This window comes from Cervus elaphus, chromosome 16, assembly GCF_910594005.1.
Source record: "Cervus elaphus chromosome 16, mCerEla1.1, whole genome shotgun sequence".
Classification (NCBI taxonomy): Eukaryota; Metazoa; Chordata; class Mammalia; order Artiodactyla; family Cervidae; genus Cervus; species Cervus elaphus.
The window spans coordinates 34867606-34887749 of NC_057830.1; the positions used below are offsets into that span (position 1 = coordinate 34867606).

General features: G+C 59.7%; 1 protein-coding gene across 6 annotated transcripts in view; it reads left to right on the forward strand.

Annotated features, from left to right (window-relative positions):
- The window catches only part of CNTFR (ciliary neurotrophic factor receptor), a 37849-nt gene extending 18057 nt beyond the window's left edge, over nucleotides 1–19792 (forward strand). For 3 of the 6 annotated variants that reach the window (XM_043927856.1, XM_043927857.1, XM_043927860.1), the window contains 8 exons: nucleotides 1817–1901; nucleotides 6090–6323; nucleotides 12881–12998; nucleotides 13164–13330; nucleotides 14376–14539; nucleotides 18344–18524; nucleotides 18868–19036; nucleotides 19131–19792. In XM_043927856.1, coding sequence (XP_043783791.1) covers nucleotides 1817–1901; nucleotides 6090–6323; nucleotides 12881–12998; nucleotides 13164–13330; nucleotides 14376–14539; nucleotides 18344–18524; nucleotides 18868–19036; nucleotide 19131 — 1119 coding nt within the window. In that variant the 3' untranslated portion in view covers nucleotides 19132–19792. Of the gene's footprint in view, nucleotides 1–1503; nucleotides 1626–1816; nucleotides 1902–6089; nucleotides 6324–12880; nucleotides 12999–13163; nucleotides 13331–14375; nucleotides 14540–18343; nucleotides 18525–18867; nucleotides 19037–19130 lie in introns of those variants that run through there. The other 3 variants (XM_043927858.1, XM_043927859.1, XM_043927861.1) reach the window with 3 other exon arrangements.
- Nucleotides 19793–20144: the final 352 nt, after the last annotated feature.

Here is a 20144-nt window from a genome sequence, read left to right on the forward strand (position 1 = left end):
CCTCAGGAGTCGCAGATGTGGGAGGGGTTGCCGAGGCCGGTCGGGGCCTAGAGAGGCGAGCGGTGCCCGGGAGGGGCAGCCGGGGCTCCAGCGGCCGCCGCTGGAGGAGGTGCAGAGGGCACGGCTGGCCTGGGGAGGGGCGAGTGCAGCCGTGGGCAGGCAGGAGCCCTTCCCGCGAAGGAGCCCCCAGAAGTCAGGTTCTCCCCACTCCCCCACCCCCACTCGGCTCCAGGCTGACACCCACACTCAGCTCCCCTGCTCTAGCCCTCTCTGCAGCGTCTCTGGCTGTTTCTCTGGCAGCGTTTCTGACGGTGTCTCTGGCAGTGTGTCCGACTGTGTGTCTGAGTGTCCCTGGCAGGGTTCTGAGTGCCGTGGATACTTCCTGACTGAGCATCTGGCCGCGTCTCTGGCCCTCTCTCCGGCTGTTTTTCTGGGTGTACGCCTGTTTGCCTCTATCAGTTTCTCTGGTATTTCTCTGCCTGTGTGTCAGGCAGTTTCTCTGGCAGGGTTTCTGACACTGTCCCGGGCCTGCGTCGCTGATGGCTTCTCTGATATATCTGCCTGCATCTGGCTGAGTCTGGTATGGTGTTTCTGGTGGGTCCTTGATTGTGTGTTGGCTGTTCTCTGGCCATGTCTCTGGCTGGTTATCTGGTTGACCTACCTGTTTCTCTGGCTTGTGCCCCACACAGTCTCTCCAGCCTGGGTGTAGGCTCTTTCTTTGGGGCTCTGTCTCTTGTTGGGGGCAGAGTCTCTGCTGTGTGTCTGACTGTACCTCTGGTGGTGGCCCTGGTTGAGTGTCTGGGAGTGGTCTGTCTCTGGATCTCTGCTTCTCTCTTGTTGACAGAACTTTGTCTCTCTTCAAGACTGGAGCGAGTGAGATGTGGAACCTCTTGGGCAGGAAATAGTTGTTTCCCTCTCCTTAGGTATAGGTGTGTGCTGGGGTGGAGCAGTGTGAGGGCAGCTGGACCCATCCTAGAAGCAGGACAACACATTGAGGGGCCACTGGATCCATCCTGGCTTCTGGAAACACGTCCTGACCATGCTGTGTGTACCCACGTGGGAGTGTGCAGACCCTGACGTACATCTGCTGGACTGGGGCTCTCAGGCTCCTGGGCCGAAGGGTGATAGGCTGGGGTCCCTGACTGGGATGTATATCTGAAAATCCTTCATCCTTCTCATGATCACTAGTGTTCACTAAAGCAGGAACCACATCTGACCTGCTCACAATGTCCCACTGCCCTGATACCCTGCTGCTCTGAACTTCCCAGAGCCCTGCCGGGCAAGGGGTGGGGGGCGGGCAGGTAGGGGTAAGGTGGTAGGGGCAGATCCAAGGGGCTCTCTCCCCAGGAGCATGTCAGGGGCCTTCCGTTCAAGGCAGTTTGGAGATGTATAGACCTCCAATCAAGTTAAAGCATTACCCTTTCAGTTTGCAGTGTTTATAGCTAATTAGCTAACCTCACCAGTAAAGTTATTTTTTTTCTAGAAAAATGGCCCTAGCATTACCAGTGTTTTATAACTCATCTGCGGTTGACTACATCCTGCAGCCAGCCTCCTTATCGAACAACAAACCACTGTAGGTTGCCTTCTACCATCTCAGCAAACCTTTGCGTACAGATGCCAATAAGGTTATTTTCTGTTGCTTGAAGAGGGTCCTGAGCTCCATTAAGAAGGGCGCTTGGGGTCAAGGTGCCCTGGCCCTAGGGCTGGGATTTCCCAGTCTTCCCTGAGAATGGGGTGGCGGGGGGGGCCCTCCCCAGGTGGCTGCTACCTGGGCTGATGCTGCCCCTTTCCCCGCCGCCCACTTTTTCCCCAACAGATGGCTGCTCCGGTCCCGTGGGCCTGCTGTGCCGTGCTCGCTGCCGCTGCTGCTGTGGTCTACGCCCAGAGACACAGTCCCCAGGGTGAGTGCCAGGCGGGCGGGGGGCGAGGGGTGCTCCCTGCTGACTCCCTCCCAGAGCTCAGCAGGACCCTCTCTGGCATAACTGCACGCACCCACCCAAGAGCCACATACTGCCGTGTGCTGGCATCGTCACACATGAACATGAGTCATGTGACTCTGATACATGGGGTGACCCCCTGACATTGTCCCATAAGCACAACCCCCCAGTCACTGCTGGGTGGTTTCATGCTGACGGCATCTCTGGCTGAAGATTGTCCGATCCTCTTCCCCCTAGTGTGGATACAGGGTACAGGTGGCTTAGATGGTAAAGAATCTGCCTTCCATGCAGGAGACCCGGGTTCAATCCCTGGGTCAGGAAGAGCCCCTGGAGAAAGGCATGGAAACCCATTCCAGTATTCTTACCTGGAGAATTCCATGGACGAGAGGAGCCTGGTGGGCTACAGTTCATGGGGTCACAGAGTTGGACACAACTGAGGAGCTAGCATTGCGGGCAGCTAGGAGCAGGGCCCCGTACAGTATCTGGTGAAGTGGGGTCCCTTCGGGTTTATGGGGGGTGCAGTGGGAGGCACTGGGAGAGACAGTGGGTAAGAATGCCCCTCGCTTATCCTGGAAGGAACACGGGGACAGGAATGGTAGCCTCAGAACACGCTGAGGGGATGGGCAGGATGACAAGTGGGAGAAGGCTGGCCCACCAGTGAGCTGGGATGGCTGGAGGGGTGGGGGGTGCCCAGGCGGGGCCATTGATTTGCCTCCTCCCCTTCCCCGACCACTTGTCCAGTGCAAGCTGCGTCCTCCTCACAGGGACACAGACGCACAAAGAGCGGAGACGGGCGCGGAGCTGCACCCCTGCTGGGAAGGGTGACCACGTGACCCCTAGCCCGTCTGCATTTGAGGCAGCACTTAAGATGGCCACATGAGTCCAAGTTCTGACCTCAAAACTCCTCGAATGAGGTTCCAAGTGTAGGGAGCTCCCCGCTTGGTTGTGTCCTGCCCCCCCGCCCCCACCTCAGCTGGCCCAGGTAGAAGCAGAGAAGGTGGGGCCCAGGCACATAGCAGGCCCTGATGACTGAGCTCCATGACCCTCAAGGCTGTGGGTTCAGAGTTCAGTAGGTCAAGGCTCCTGAGGCCTCTTCCTTATGAACCCAATGCTGAGGCCCAGAGAGATCCTGGCGTACCCCGGGGCTGCTCCCCAGTGGGTAGGGACTGAAGGGACCACCAGGCCAGCCCATTGAGCCCCACCTGCAGTCGGCATGCCAGGGGCTCGTGTACTGACCTGACCAGCCCAGGCCCGCCGGTGGCCTCTCCCAGTGGCTTGGCCCCGGCCCTGTGCGGGGACGTAGGCTGCATCTTTGGGTGTGAGACCGTCCTTGTGCACCTGACTGTGTGCTTATGTGGGTGAGACTGTGTGCCTGTCTGAGTGCATTTCTCTGTGCGGTCACATCCTTGTGGGCTGTGCCCTATGTCCTGGGAGCGGTTGTGTCCTTGTGGCTGAGACTTTCCGCCCTGCATGATTGTTTCTCTTTGTGTCTGCTGTGTTTGAGACCATGTGTCCGTGTGTAACTGAGCCTCTTGCTGACACTTTCAGTCCCCTACATATATGTCACCGTCACATCCCTGCCATGGGACAGTGTCCCAGTGTGGCCTTGACCTGTGGATGGTTGTCCTGTGTGTGCGTGTTCTTCTTATGGTGACGGTCCTCATCCTATGTGTGTGGCGACGTGAAGTTGCTTAGGACGCCCTGGGGGGGGACCGTTTCCGGCATGTGGTCCCCATGTGAGCGTGTGTGCACAGGTGTGAGGGAGCCGTCGGCTCTGTCCCTGTGCGTTCCCCATGTCCATGACCTCATCCTGTCTCTGTCTCTTATCCTGGCTTCTAACAACCTTTTCACAGCTGATTCCTTCGGAGCATTTGTCACTGCGTCAGGGCCAAGAACCCCATCCTCCCCCTGCGGCTTGATTTAATTTCTGAAATGGACAGCACATCAGTAGGGGCGCCCATGGGGCGGGGGGCGGGGGGGAGCTGTCCAGAGACAAAGGATTGAATCACGGCCATCGTTGGAGCTGTGGCGTGGCCGTGCGTGTTGCTGTTGTGCCGTTGCAGCAGTTGTGACGCCGCGATGGCCGTGATGGTCACCACATGTTTTCCCCTGCCTCTGCGCTGTGGCCTGTAGTCGTCATCTGTCATTGCATCGTCATGTTCTCACTCCTGCCCTGCCCTTCCATGGTTGGTTTGTCATTGTTGTCAGACTGTGTTTCCATTTCTGTGGTGGGTGGGTTCCCCCGCTGTGTATTACCCCACTGCCATCACACTGGTTGTGCCGTTGGGCGGGTGTCCTTCTCTCGTGGCTGTTCCTGCCTGCCCCAGGAGTAGTGAGCCGAACTGGGGCCACATGAGTGCTGAGCCTCTGTTGGTGGGGGGCCCTTGGGACCGTAATGGCCACGCCCCTCTCCCCCCACTCTTCCTGACCCCCCGACGGTCAGTTTTCAGCCTCCTCCTTAGGCAGCTGGATGCAGAATCTCTGCTGGGGGGTGGGGGGTGGTGTGTGCAGAGAGAGGGGCTTGGCCTGCTTCCTGGAAGCTCCAGGTTTTTGGAAGGGAGGCTGGAGGGGGGCTCGGGGGCTAGGACTGGTGGACTGGGGGGGCTCTATGGCTTGAGCCCTGGACCCTGGGCCTCTGGTCAGAGGGAGGCCCCCAGTCAATCTCTGCTCTAGCCTCACAGCTGCGGCCTCCAAGGTCCCCCCCAGCCGCCGCCCTTCCGCCCGTTCATCCTCTGTTCGGCTGGTCCCAGGCCCCACGGACGAGTGGTCAGGGCTGGCGGGGTTTCCTGTTTCCCTCTCCTTTGACAGGGACAGAGAGGCTCAGAGAGGGGCAGGATAGGGCCCTGCAGACACACAGGGATCCTGGCCTGGGGAGGGCCACAGAGGCAGCAACTGGGGACAGATGTTCCAGCCCTGAGAAAAGCAGGGCTGGGGAAGGGTGTGTGAGGGAGGGGAAGGGGGCCGCTGGCAGCATAGGGGGATCCCTACCTCCTGCGGCCCCAGTGGTGTTAACAAGTTTAATTAAGAGGCCACTGGCCCAACTTAATTGGCTCGTTAACAGGAATTGCCTCTGAAAATCCCCCAACTCAGCGGGGTGGCCCTCTGGAGGGAAGACCAAGGGAGTGTTAACGAGGGATCCCGCAGCACCCCCCCTCGCCCCCCTCACTCTGCCCCTCCCACCCTCACTGCACAGAACTGCAGGTCTGGGGAAGCATCTATCCTTCCAGGCTGGGGGGCGGGATGAGGAGAGCAGGCCCGTGTCTCCGCGTGCCCTGCTGCTCGGCCGTGTCTGGAGGTCGGTGTCCAGGCCTTCCTCTGTCCCACGGCCCTCCTCACCTTGCTCTCCTCGCGACAGTTGCCCCCTCTGCCCTTCCACTCCAGTCTCCTGGGTTCTGTCCATCATGCCTGGATGGCTGAGGCCAGGGCTGGGCTTTGCTTTGGGCTCTGACAGGCCCCTCCTGGGGGCAGGAGAGGCATGGTCAGAGCTCCCGCAGTCCCACCCGCACCCCATGCAGTTCCTGCCTCACCATCACGTTGACAGCTGCCAGGATCTCCCTCGGGCTCCTGTGCCCACTCTTCCTCCTGCTGCTGCCCTGGACAGCTGGGGGACAGGGCCTTGTCGGGGGTTCAGAGCTGTCGGGGAGAGGGAGAGAGGCAGAACACAAAGACCAAGATGGGGAGGATGAAGAGAAGGGAAGAGACAGAGGAAGGAGTTCAGGAGGGGGCCCCTTGGCTCAGCTTGCCTGGCCAGCAGATGTCAGTGACCGGGGCTGGGCCTGTTGGTGGCAGGAGGCTGGGGTTATGGGGGTCAGGAAAACTTTCAAAAGGGCCTGGTGACTGGAGGTGACCTAGGTCTTCTGTCCCAGCACTCTACACACACACTCTCTCTCTCATACGCGCACACAGGCTCGCCCAGTCACACACACAGTCCCCGGACACGCACGCACACGTCCAAGTTTGGAGACACTCACATACTTGTGCCCTTGCACGCCATGAAGGAATTTTGCAGATCCCTTGTCTCCCCGAGACACTCGCACGCTGAGCCTCAGGGTGCCTGCTCTCGCTTGAGCACGCGCACAGGCTATCATCTGGGAGTGCTGGGCAGGGCTGTGACCTGTGACTTCTGCCTCGTGCCCTCCCCACCCCCCACAGAGACGCCCCACGTGCAGTACGAGCGCCTGGGCTCGGACGTGACTCTGCCGTGCGGCACCGCCAGCTGGGATGCGGCGGTGACGTGGCGGGTGAACGGCACAGACCTGGCTCCCGACCTGCTCAACGGCTCCCAGCTCGTGCTCCGGAGCCTGGAGCTGGGCCACAGCGGCCTCTACGCCTGCTTCCACCGCGACTCCTGGCACCTGCACCACCAGATCCTCCTCCATGTGGGCTGTAAGTATGACTCCCAGCCCCTCGTTTGACCCCCCACTTCACTCAGTGGGGGAGTCCCTGAGGCCCAGACCCTTGGCCCAGATTACACCCCCTTCCTGGTGGTGGTGGAGGTCCTGACCCCTGTCCTCAGATCTTGTCCAAGCCTGCTGTTCTGACCTCTGAGCCCAGTGTCGCCCCCTGAATCCAGACCCCTGGCATTTTGCACTGGTATCCACCCTCCACTGGAGGTCTTTGAGATCCAGAAATCCTGTCCCCTATGACAAGATGGGCTCAGGAGGGCCGACAGGGCACGGCCCACGTGGGACCTGGTGGGAGGAATTCTAGGTCACAGCTCCGAGCTGGGTTGGTCTCATTCCACTGCATGCTCTCCCAGGGGCTGGCTGTGAGGGCCTTGGGGGAGAAAATGGGATATCTGGTGATGCTGTGAGAGGTGTGGGCAGTCTAGAAGGCCCCAGGGAAGAAGGAAGGCTTCCTGGAGTAGGAGGCATGTGGAGACTTGGGCAATTTGGAAGAGACATTGAAAAAGTCCTTTCTGGCCGAGAGCTGAGTGTGATCATAGTCCTCAGAGGCTGAAAGGGCCTGGGAAGGCCACTTGGGTTGCTGTAAATGGCAGAAGGGAGCTGAAGGAGGGGAGGGACATGATCAGGGTCATGTTGTTGAAAGCTCTTTCTCACTGTGCTGCAGGGCTGGCAGGTGGGTGGGCAAAGCCAGGGGCAGGAAGGAGGCTGTTGCTGGGATGCAAGAGAGTGGAGGAGGACCTGGGACTGGAACGTGGGGTTGAGAAGCTGAGAAGAGTGATTTCGCCTCCAGGAGTCGCTGATGGATCGGAGGTAGGGAGAGTGGGAGAGTGGACAGTGGGAAGAGTCAAGACAGCTGGTGGGACCGATCGCTGCAGCGGAAACAAGGCGCAGGGGTCAGCTGGAGGAGGAGACAATGTGTGCTTTTCGTGCCGTGTCTCAGTTTGGCTTTCCCTGGAATCAGAACCCAAGATAATAGTTCGCAGGCAAGTAGTTTATTTGGCAGGTGACAGAAACATCATCAGGGTATGGGAGAATGATAGAGAAAAAGAAGTGAAGTTAGCCAATCAAGAGGGAGTTACCTAGCCATTGCTTCTGGGCAGCTGGAGCCCACCCCGCTGGGGGAGCTCTGGGAGCCGAGAAGGCAGAGCAGGTCCCTGGAGTTCTCCTGCCTGAGGGCTGAGGGAGCCCGGATGCTTGCACACTAAGGAGGGCGGGGAGGCTTTCGTTCCCCAGCACTTTTGGCTTGATGCCCCGGCAGGCAAAGCAGGTTTTGGTGGCCAAAGAAAGCTCTTAGGCAAATAACTGCAGAGGCGGTCAGCGGGTACGGGTGAGGGATCTGCGGCACCATCTGCTATAGATGTTGGGTTTCGGTCCCTGGGGGACAACCAGGAGTCGATGGCTGGTAGCCAGTGGATCTGAGGTTCTGGGACTCAGGGAGAGGCCTGTGCTGGAGATGGGAGTTGAGGGGGAGGGGGCAGGTTGTCAGCATTAATTCTTTGGGAGAGGATGAGATGGTCAAGGGTGAGACTGTGGGATGAGAGGAGAAGAGGACCCAGGACCGAGCCCTGAAGACCATCGCTGTAAAAGGGGTTGATCTAAGGAAATGAGCCACAAAAAGAGATGAGAGATCAGAAGGAGCCAGGCAGGAAGGGAGAAGGGGGAGCAGGTGAGTGCGATTTAGAAGAGGTGTTAGGAGTCTCGGGAGGAGGAGGTTATCAATGTTGCTGAGGGTCAGCTGGGCAGGTCCTTGGTGCTCAGCTGGAGGCATCAACTGACAGAATAAATACTCTGAACATAGTTTCATTTCTTTTCTTGAGCTTCTCTGGCCTCATCCCATTTGGGCGATACACCTCACTCTATTTACTCCCTTGGAGCTGCTTTCTTTACTCCCTTTGAGCTGCTGAGGGGAAGAGATGCTTGAGGGGCCTGTGAGCAGGTCCTTGCCCCACTGTCATGCGATAGGTGTGGATAACTGTGGGAAAGTTTAGGCTGAAGGGTTGCTCAGCGTCCTCCACAAAAACACTGACCCATCAGTGGGGCCAGAGGAGAGGGGGAAGTATGTTTTGGTAGGGATGTTCTTTTCCCCACAGAAAAGCCTTTTTACATGTTTAAACTGGAGAGATGGCAGTCGTAACGAAACGTCTTAGTTGCAAGCCCAGGGTGGAGTGACGCCTGCCCACTGGAGGCTTCCCTGGCCCAACACAGGGTGCGCTAGAAGTGGACCAGGCAGCCTAGCCCTGGGCCCTCACATGGGGAAAGAGGCCACATGCTGAGCGGCATGCAAGGAGGATGAGGCCAACTTGGCACCAGTCACCCACACCCGTGTCTTATCAGCTTGAGCCCCAGAAGTCTTCTGATGGACAGAGTTGGCTGTGATGGCCAGGCGTGGGGGACTCCGGCCTTCATTCCCAACGACTTGATTTTCTTTGAGAGGTCACTGAAGGGAGTATTGGGTCTCGAAGTAATGCCGGTAGCCATGCCCACAGGCCATGCCCACAGCTGCTCTCTGTGACCAGAGCCCAGCCTTTTTATATATCGCGCTGACCACCCTTCAGGCCCTGCCTGTCAGAGTGGTGCTGGCCATGAATTGGCTGTAGCATTAGTAACAGGTACTTATCTCACATTGCCTTGTTTCCTTCTAGGGTTGGTCAGAGGAACAGGAGACATTAATCATGATTGTTTCAGTCACTTTATATTAGTAACAAGAGACTGGGTTTGGCAACATTCAAAATCAAATTATCCTTCTCGCCAATGCTCAGAGAACAGGACAGAGTCACCCCTGATTTGTGGGCCATTCAGACTAAAAATTATTTAATATTTATCTTAAACATGTAAGATTTTCGTGTCTCTATTTCCAAGGGAACCTGATCATAAAAATATTCTGTTGTAAGTCCCCTTAACCAGGCTGATGCCTGAACTGCTTCCTCTTGACCCACCTTTCTTCCCTCAGGCAGATGATCACACCCCCTTCTAAAGAGGCCCCTACCCAGGGTGATGAAAGGACACCCCCCCACACACACATTAGGAAACAGGATCACAAGGTTCCTTTTAGTAGCATCCTTTTGTTTCCCTAGACACTGCTAATTCCATGTCATTCTGATTTTAAGCTGAAATAAATCAGAGGTTGACTAATTTCAAATAGACAGTTCCTTGTCCAGTTTTAAAGTATTCGTATTTGATTGGTCAGGACAGGAACTCCAGTCCCCCTGGTTCAGCATTGCTTCCTCCTCGGCTCTGTTCGCTGGGAAGGAAAGAGCAGCCCATGGTTGAAGTTGGGAAGAGAAAAGATGGGTGGAAGGTGGGCATTTGGGAGTCCAGAAGAGATGTCACGAGATAAGGTTAGGACAGGCCACGGGCCCTGAATGCCCAGGCAAGAGGAGGAGGAGTAGTGTGGGTGCGGCCTGGGAGGGCTGGAGCTGGAAGGGTCACCCCGCCCTGCCTGGCCTGATCTGGCCTGGCCAGGGGCGTGGGCAGCCTGCCCCTCCTCCTCTCTGAGCCGGCGGGCAGGCCTCATGCGTGCCGGGGGCTCCAGCCCAGGCGGGCTGGCGAGATGAGAGGAAAAACATGCGGTTTGGTGGGCTGGACATGGAAAAACAAGCCAATTAGGAGGAAAACAAACAAACCCTGGGCCAGCGAGGGTACACGCACGCATGCACACGCACACACGGCCCCGCATGGGGCTCTCGAATCCCCCGCTGCAGGCCAATGCTGTCATTCGGGCATCTCAGGAGCCCCCACAGGGGCGACTCGGGAAGTCCGGGCACCCCGGAGCATGCGTGTTTGTGATAACGTGACACGCATGCGCACGGGCTTTGGCCCACACACATGCCCTCACACGGCATTCTGCCCATACATGTGAACACAGGGGGCACCTTCCCACACCCACGGTTTGAAAAACACCTCCAGGCTGAAGGTCTGTCTGACACCCAGTGCCGCAGGTCCGTGGCCTTGCCATCACTGTCTCACGCGCGGTCGCGCGTTTTCAGGCCTCTGTACAGAGGACCGCGGCCCCACGGCCTCAGACATGTGAACAGTCCCCACATCGCCACAGCCTCACCCCGAGTCCCACACACAGGCAGTCAGCTGGCCACACACGTCCGATCGCAGTGGCACAGCTGCCCGGACTCCCAGTCACGCGCAGGAAGCCCGACGGAGTCCCACACGCCGCCTCACGACTGCAGTCGCTCACAAACAGCTTCCCCCCTGACGTGCAGCACGCTCTCCGCAGGCCTCCCCGTTGCACACTGTCCCACAGCCTCACACTTGGTCTCTCGCAGCGCCCCCACCTCCACCCACCCCGTCCCTCAGCTGGGCTCCAGCTGCAGCGAGTCACTCCTTTTCCTCCTTTTCTTTGTTTTTCTTTCCTCCTTTTCCCTCTGAGAAACCTGGTCCCTGTCAGGAAACCCAAGCCCTTCCCTACTCAGGGCCCAGGGCCAGGCAGGAGTAGCCGGATGACAGACAAAGCCCTGCCCGCCCCCCGCCGCCCCCCATGACCTGCCCAGTCAGAGAGGGGAACTGGTTTTCGGGGGAGGTTTGAGGGGAGGCTCGTCTGAGGGGGGGAGGATGGTCAATGGGGAGGCGAGTCGGTCCCTGCTCTGCCCTCCAGAGTCCCAGGTGGCAGGGAGCTGACTCTGCAGGCTTCAGTCCTCACCCCCCCAGCGCCCTCTCCTTTGAAGCCTGGGCTAAGGGAGGGTGGGGCGGGGTGCGGGGGGGGAGTGGAGGCTTCTCAGCCGACCTCGGAATGTCCTTTCCTCCTGGGGTGGCTGCCAGCTCTGGCCTGGCCCACAGGCCCCCACAAGGCACTTCCTGTGTCCTTGGCCGCCCCCCCACCCCACCCCCATGCCTCTATGCCCCTGGGCAGATAGGCAAGGGATATGTGAGGCACACAGGATGAACACAGGACAGACACAAGATGAACTCAGGGCCAGGAAGGCTTCCCAGGGGAGGCAGACCGCAGCGGGCAGCAGGCAGGTTGCCCGTTGTGCAGGCTCCGCTGGCCCCCAACTCTCCCTGCAGGCCTGGGGCTGGAGACATCTCAGCCCACACCGTCACCCACTCTGCCTGCTACACACGAGCTCCCCTCGTGCCCCTCTGACCCCCTCATCACTCCTGAGCTCCCCTCGTGCCCCTCTGACCCCCTCATCACTCCTGAGCTCCCCTCATGCCCCTCTGGCCCCCTCATCACTCCTGAGCTCCCATCACGCCTGTCTGACGCCCTCATCACTCCTGCTGCAGAGCTGGATCGCTCCCTGGGGGTCTGAGCACATACATACCTCACACATACTGGGCATGAACATGAAATCACACAGAGTCACTCACAATCACGTGCACCCTGGATGAGAGCCCACGGTTCCCTGTGTATCACCACCGCCACTCAGCAGGCGTAGACATGCCCTCCCCTTCACCATCCCTGGCTTATGGAGCTGCCCCCTCCTGCTTCCTGTCCACCTGTCAGGCAGGGGGCGGGGTGGGAGGGCACAGAAGGGAGGTGTCAGTGTCCCCGGAGCTGTGGACGGACATTCCTTGCCTGGGTCAGATCACAGAAACTGCCTCCTTCCAGGAACCTGAGCCGGCTGTCCTCACGCCTTACCCAACACCCGAGGGTGGGACAGCTGGGCTGAGTGCTCACAGCAGCAAAAAGAGTGGTTAGAACGCAGGGAGGACTTCCCAAGTACGTAGGTGTGGTCATGTCGGTGGGTATTCCCATCCTGGTGCTTGGCACTGGCTCCGGCTTGCTGTGTGACCCCAGGCATGTCCCCAGCCCTCTCTGGCCCTCTGCGTTCCCCAGAGTAAGGCAGCTGCCGACTCTATAAAGGGCTTCTTAAAAGGGTCTGATGGAGAGGCTGGGGACTGGGGCTGGGGTGAGTACACGCCAAGGGAACAACACACACACACCCGCAGTCACACGTGTAGGCATGTGGTGTGAGCTGCATATACGGACCCTCCTACATACATTCCCACATTCCATCACACGTCACTCACGTCACACACACACATGTAACACATACATGCACGTGAACAGTGCTGTCGTTTGTGTGGAGTCTTGTGTTCCTCGTTCTCTCCTGAGGGGAAGCCTGGAATGTGTCTTCAGCCGGGAGTGCACCCCGCTCACCCCAGCAACCAGAGGACCCGGTGGAGCCCCCCACCCTTGACCTCTGTTGCAGTCTCCCTCTGGAGATGGACGCAAGGTGGCAGGAGACGTGGGGCTGGGGCCAGTTCCCCCAGACATCACCTCCGTCCCGTGATTGATGAGCTGAGGCCCGCAGCCCCCCGCTCCCCGTGGTTCCCGCCTCCATTGAGCAGGTGGAGGGGGGGCTCCCTCTCCATTCAGCCCTTGTTTTTCTTTAATTAAACATCTGGCTCTCTGTGGCCTGGGAAGCCTCAGACCCTCGCTGACAGCACTCCCCACCCCCACCTCTGGCACTGCCGTTGGGTTGAAGAGGGAGAGCTGGGGGTTTGGGGCCCACCTGTCCCCACACTCGCACCAGGGACTGGGGGTTCAGGAACACCCTGACCGTGCTGTCCTCGCCCCCCCAGTGCCGCCGCGGGAGCCTGTGCTCAGCTGCCGCTCCAACACTTATCCCAAGGGCTTCTACTGCACCTGGCATCTGCCCACTCCCACCTACATCCCCAACACCTTCAATGTGACTGTGCTGTGAGTAGACACACCCAGGACCCAGTCCAACCCTGACCTCTCCCGGACCCCCTCATGCCCTCCATCCACACCCTACTGCCCAGCCTTGGGCTTGGCCTTCCCCCAGCCTCCACCCTGCCCGATCCTTGAGGTTGGTGATGGTGCCTGGGCTTCACCCCTCCCCAGGCACGGCTCCAAAGTGATGGTCTGTGAGAAGGACCCTGCCGTCAAGAACCGCTGCCACATCCGCTACATGCACCTGTTCTCCACCGTCAAGTACAAGGTCTCGATAAGTGTCAGCAATGCCCTGGGCCACAATGCCACAGCCATCACCTTCGATGAGTTCACCATCGGTGCGTGGGGATTGCGGGGAGGCGGGGGGGCTCCCTGCTGCATCCTGCAGTGGGAGTGTGTAAGCGGATGTTTGCCAGAGGTGTGTATCAGCGTGCGCGGGGATGTTCACGTGTGTCTGCCCAGGTGTGTGTGGAATGTGTAGCATGTACATCCACGCATGGCACGTACACGCCTGTGAACATTTGAGTGGATGCCCTTTACCTGCCGGGGCCAAGAGGCCTCTCCAGCAGCTCTTCCCCTCGTCTCTCTGGCTCCCAGAGCATGCAGGAGGGGGAGGGGGGCAGGCCGGGCCAGACCCGTGTGCAGCTGCAGCCTCCAATCCACCCCCCCACAACCACGCTAATGGCTTCCTTACGGCCTGTGATGAATGAGGTGTCAGAATAGGAGACAGGACTGGGACAGAGACCGCCCTCCTCCCAACCCCCATCCCAGCCAGACCCCCTGCCTGCCCCTGTCCCATCCCAGCCAGACCCTCTGCCTCCGCCCACACCCCCGCCACGACTGAGTCCTCGGCCAGACTCTACATGACCTCGGCCCTTAGCTGCTTCCATCAGGTCCTCAGCCCACTTCCAACCCAGATCTGCAACACCTGTGAACTGTCTTTTAACCTTGACCGACAAAGCAGCTTCAAGCCCAGACTCTTCTTCCAAGGGAGGCCGTGTCTCAGTTGGGAACTGGAAAAGTTGAGGTGGAAAGCCAGGCTTGGGGGGAGTATATGATGCTGGTACGGGAGTGGATGATCCAGGTGATGATGAGGGTCATGATAGAGCATGACACAGGCTTAGTGATTGGGATGCTGGTCATCATGAGGATGGGGTTGGGATGAAATTTATGATGTTGATATCATGAGCTGGTGACAATGACTGTGGGCACAGTCATTGGTGATGACACGGATGTGAAAGGTGGAAGGAATGAGATGGTTGTTAACAGTAGTTGCCAAAGCTGACAACAGAGACCAATGATTATCGATGTGCGCTGGTTGTCATGGTGGCTGGGGTTGTTCCAAGAGATCAGTGTGGTACCAAAGCTGTGTTTCCTAAACAGTGAAGCCTGACCCTCCGGAAAACGTGGTAGCCCGGCCGGTGCCCAGCAACCCTCGCCGGCTCGAAGTGACGTGGCAGACCCCGTCGACCTGGCCCGACCCTGAGTCCTTTCCTCTCAAGTTCTTCCTGCGCTATCGACCCCTCATCCTGGACCAGTGGCAGCATGTGAGTGCCCTGCCCTGCCCTGCCCGGATCCTGAGAGCTGGTATCAGAGCCACACGGCCTGGGAGGCCTTGCTGCTGGCTGTTCTAGTGGGAAGCCTGAGAGCAGTCAGAGAGGCTTTCTGGGGTGGAGGGTGGGCCTAGAAGGATGGATGGAGCTGAAGAGGGGCATCCTGATTGACCCCCATTAGGACAGTCAAACACATCTGTCTGTGTGACTCCCCGGGATAGTGGAGAGAGATGCTGGGGGCAGATGGTGGCAGTGTTCCCCTTTTCTTGTCTCTGGTTTCAGCCCTGATCAGACATCTCTCTCTTATACTCTGAACCAGGCTCTGGGCCTGGATCCAAGGGACAGGATAGTCCCTGTTCTCACAGATGGGCTCCAGGGGTCAGAATCAGGCAATAGAGTCAGGCTCAACCCAAGGTGTGAGTTCAGGCCATGACTAGTGTCATGGCTCCAAAGTCAAGCCTAGCTTAGGTGTCAGCTAAAAGTTATGGGTCAGAAGGAGATCTGGGCCAGGAAGCAAGCAGTGGACAGGGGCAGCACGGGGTCAGGCTGTTGTCTGGGATGCTGATCAAGCTACGAGAGAGAGCTCTGGGGATCTGCCAAGGGTTTGGGGCAGACTGGAGTTTCTCTCTCCTTGAGAGCCCGGGGTTATGGGTGCTGTCCGAGGGCTGGAGGTCTGAAGGCAAGGACTGGGGCTGGGAGGATGCTCCCCCAGGCAACCCAGGCTAGCACTGAGGGTCACCCTGTACCCCCACCACATCTACCTGGTTCCAGCCCCATCTCCTCATGCCCCCCTCCCGGCTGGCCTTTAAAGTACGTAATTCAATTCCAGGGCGCCTGTCCTGGTTGCAGGCCTGGCCCCCACAAGGCTGCTTATATGCTCATATGTTCCCTGACAGAGTCCGGAGTCCCTCCCGCCTGGCCAGCTGCCCGCGACTAATGCATTGCTAATAACCAGGGTCTAGTTTCACAAGCCCCCCTCCCCTGCTAACGAGCTACAGGCAGCAGCCCTGCGCGTCGCGGCGCACACGCCTTGCCGTGGACCTGGCGCACTGCCCACCACACACACACGGGAACATGCACACACACACGTGGTCCCCAGCAGGGACCATGCTCCCACCATGCGTGTGACTGACGTGCCAAGGCCACGCACTGACCTGCACCATGGGCAGAACTGACCCCCACGCTGACACGGGCAGAGCGGAGGACGTGGGTTCCATGGCAAGGACACGCGTGGCCTGTGGCCCACGTTAGCCCTGTTCCATGTCACGTCGGCATGGTGGTTGGCTAGATGTGTGTTTCTTTTGAACTTGAGTTTTGCTGTGAACAGCGTTGACTGTCCCCAGTCCTTCATCTTGGGGAGAGGCAGGTGTATGATGGGGCGGGGCAAGCAGAGAAAAACATCACTTGGCTTTTCAGGAGGAAGTGAGAGATACAGGCCAGGAATTGCACAAGAATGGGTACCCTGAGGTCTGGCAGGGGCTCTCAAAATGGACCGGGGGAGGCCAGCGCTGGGTCACAGCACCGGTTCCCTGCATCTTTCGGCCCTGGGCCTCACTCAGCAGGAAGGCCGGAGGGCATGCGGCCACAGGCTGGAGGGAGGCCTCCTAGGCAAGGCAGATGCCAGCAACTCGGGAATTCCTGCCACTTGTGGGGCCATTCTCTGAAGGGGGTGGATTAAGGGATCAGTGACAACCTGACTAGAAGGGCCCAGGCCTAGGAGACGTGGCTTCCTGGAGAGCCATGGGCTCCTAGGCCACAACACTAGAGGTATGATGGGTTGCTCACCCTTGGCCTGCCAATGAGGTGGTCATTTGAACTGCTCTCCATAGTTCTCTCCCTTTGGGGATAGATCTGGGGGACAGAATCAAAGGAGGGGGCCTGAGAGTGGAATCCTGGCAAGGGGGAGAAGGAGCTGCATGAGCTGGGTTTACTTAGCAGAGGGAGTCTTTGCAGAGCCGGAGGGGACCAGAGGTGGAACTGGGCTCCGGCTCCAGCTCCAGGAGGGGAGGGACTCTGAGTCCCACCCATCTTCTAGGGCTAGAGTAGGACTCACTGAGCCCAGGTCTGGGTCCAAAATGTCTTCCACACTGACTCTGGCTCTATCCACACCTCCTGCCTGAGGCCCACAGACCCTGGAGGGGTTGGGAGGCCTTCCTGCCCCACTTGGACGCAGCTACGCACACAGACACACACACACATACTCACAGGCTCTCAGCCTTCCCCCCCACTTGGACCCAGCTACACACACACACACACACACACACACACACACACGCTCGTACTCACAGGCTCTCAGCCTTCCCCCCCACTTGGACCCAGCTACACACACACACACATACACACACACACACACACACACACACACACACACACACTCACAGGCTCTCAGCCTTCCCCCCCACCTGGACCCAGCTACATATACACACACACACACACACACACACACACACACACACTCTCACAGGCTCTCAGCCTTCCCCCCACTTGGACCCAGCTACACACACACACACACACACACACACACACACACACACACACACACACACACACACACACTTGTACTCACAGGCTCTCAGCCTTCCCCCCTACCTGGACCCACACACACACACACACACACACACACACACACACACACACACACACACACACACACACACACACACACACTTGTACTCACAGGCTCTCAGCCTTCCCCCCTACCTGGACCCAGCTACACACACGCGCGCGCACACACACACACACACACACACACTTGTACTCACAGGCTGTCAGGTCAGGTAGCCCAGACCCTGGCTTTCTGGGGCCAGGGAATGGGGACCAAAAAAGCCCTGAAGCCAGACGTGGCCCAGAGCGGCCCCTCCTCCGCCCCTGCCGGCTGCCCCTGTTTACGAGGCGGCTTAATGAGGCGGCGGGTGCCGCTGAGATGAACCAGAGCCCAGCCTGGGCCTGGGAGGGGCGCCGGACAGGCAGGCCAGCCTGGAGGGTGGGGGAGACCAGCGTGATGGGGCTGGCCGGGCGGGGGTGGGGTGGCGATGCCTCCAGGAGGAAATGGGGCAGCTGTCCTGCTGTCCCGCTGCCCCCGGAACCACCCCCCACCCCTTTTCCGCCTCAGGCTGGAGGCCTCCCTGAGGGAGAGACCCATCTGGGGCCAGGCTGGTGGGTGCACTGGGCATCGGGGAAACCCGGGCTCCGAGTTGGAACCCGTGATAACGACAGAGCTGGCTGAAGTCCGTTTGGCCCTCACCCTGTGCCTGCGTCCTCATGACAACCCTGTGAGGGAGATCGTTAACGCCATTTTACAGATGAGGACCGCAAGGCAAGTGGAAGCTGAGCCAGGCCCCTAGCGAGGGAGGGGATGGAGGGAGCTGAAACCCGGGCTCGGGCAGCCCTGCTCCAAGTCTGTGTGTGTAGCTCTCCCGCTAAACAGCTTCTTCATGGGGGAGGAGGAGGGCAGCTCCGCACTAACCCTCTCTCACGCCAACCTCGAGTTGCCTCCAGCAGGGACCGAGGTCAGGCTTGTGAGAGACCCGGGTGGCAGCAGGGTGGAGATCTCCCTCAGGACTGTCTTTGCACCCTGGGGGCGGGGGTCTCCTCCCTGGGGTGTCTTTACTCTCCCCTAGAGGTGTTCTCAGTAGCCCCTCCCTCCCCCAGGGATGTCCTCGGGCCCTCCAGGGGTGTCTTCACCCTCGCTCTCCTCCCCAGAGTGTTCTCCCGTCTCCTGGGGGCGCCTCACTCTCCTGACCTGCAGGGTCCACCGTCCCTCCCTCCCCGCCCCACTCCGTGGTGGTTTGGCTGCAGGTGGAGCTGTCAGATGGAACGGCACACACCATCACGGACGCCTACGCTGGCAAGGAGTACATCATCCAGGTGGCGGCCAAGGACAACGAGATTGGGACGTGGAGCGACTGGAGCGTGGCTGCCCACGCCACGCCCTGGACGGAGGAGCCGCGACACCTGACCACTGAGGCCCAGGCCCCTGGTGAGCCTCCCTTCGCCTGGCGCCGCCTGCTGTCCTCCTGGGACTTGGCGCGTCTGCCCTAGGGCTCTCTGAATGCTGTGTGGCTGCCACACGCCCCTCGGTCTGTCCAGCCCCGGCTGGTCCTCGTCCTTGCTGTTTGGACATTCTCAGCAGGGGCCGCTGGATGGAGGGGTCATCTGTGTGCCTGGGGGAAGCAGCCAGAACCTGCCTGATGGGTGAGGCTGGGGCTGTCTCACGGGGGAGGCAGCACTGGTCTGACACAGGAGGCAGGAGCCGTGTCGCCTGGACCCCCAGATCTGGGGGGGACCCCAGCCCTCCCCTGAGTTTCCCCCATGTTCCCCAGAGACCACGACCAGCACCACCAGCTCACTGGCACCCCCGCCCACCACGAAGATCTGTGACCCCGGGGAGCTGGGCAGCGGCGGGGCGCCCTCAGCGCCCTCCTTCGTCAGTGTCCCCGTTACCCTGGCCCTGGCTGCCGCTGCCGCCACTGCCAGCCGTCTCCTGATCTGGTGAGTCGAGTGAGGCTGGGCGGCAGAGAGGAGCCTGGGGGGACCCCCGGCCCAGCCGCTTCCCTCATGGCCTCCCGCCCTGTTCACCCCCCAGAGCCCGGCATCCTGTGAGGACACGCCAGCGCGCCTGCGGAGGAGCGGGAGGCCGGAGCTGAGCCCGAAGACCCCGGTTTCTATTTTGCACACGGGCAGGAGGGCCTTCTGCATTCTCTTCAGACACAATTTGTAGAGACCCCGGCAGGCCTGGGCCTGCCGTCCCTCCCTTGGCCCCGCCACCCCATGCCGGCCCACCTCCCTCCCTCAGGGGAGGGGGCCACGCAGCTAACCCGCCCACCAAAGACCCCACCACTCGCCCCTGTCCTGCCCCCCTGGGGCTGGACCCTCCAACGCCAGCGACTCCCAGGAGCCCTTGGGGGGGCCTGAGGGGAGTCCCTCACATCCAGTCTCTCCTCCTGTCCCCGCCTCCTGTCTCTCCCAGGGTCTCTGTTGCCACCATCAGATTATAAGCTCCTGACGCTGGGGGGGCCCAGCCATCCCCTTCCCCCCAGCGCCCACACTTTTCAGTCCCCCACCTCTGCCCCTGTTTTTGTACGACCCGCCCCCTTTCCTACTCCCCGCCGCCCCCGCCACAGTATTTAATGCCCTGTCAGTCCCTTCTAGTCTGACTCAATGGTAACTTGCTGTATTTGAATTTTTTATAGATGTATATACAAGGGTGGGGGTGGGGGGTTCTCATTAAACGTCACCATTTCATGAGTCCTTGGAACAGACCGGCTTTGGGAAGGTAGCCCTCACCCCAGGACCTCTCCCCTTCCAGGCCTGGAGGACGGAAGAGTGGGGAGGGGCAGGTCAGCTCCCAGGAGGAAGTGTCTGGGGTCAGGGCTTTCTGCTTCTGGTGGGGAGGGAGGACTCCCTGGAGGCCACGGGCAGAGTTGTGGGGAATGAAAGATCCCAGCCAGCAAGGCAGGTCTCACCTGGGGATGTCCTGACAGCCCTTGCTTGCTTGCTTATTTAGTCGCTCAGTCGTGCCCAAGTCTCTGCGACCCCATGGACTGTAGCCCACCAGGCTCCTCTGTCCATGGGATTCCCCAGGCAAGAATACTGGAGT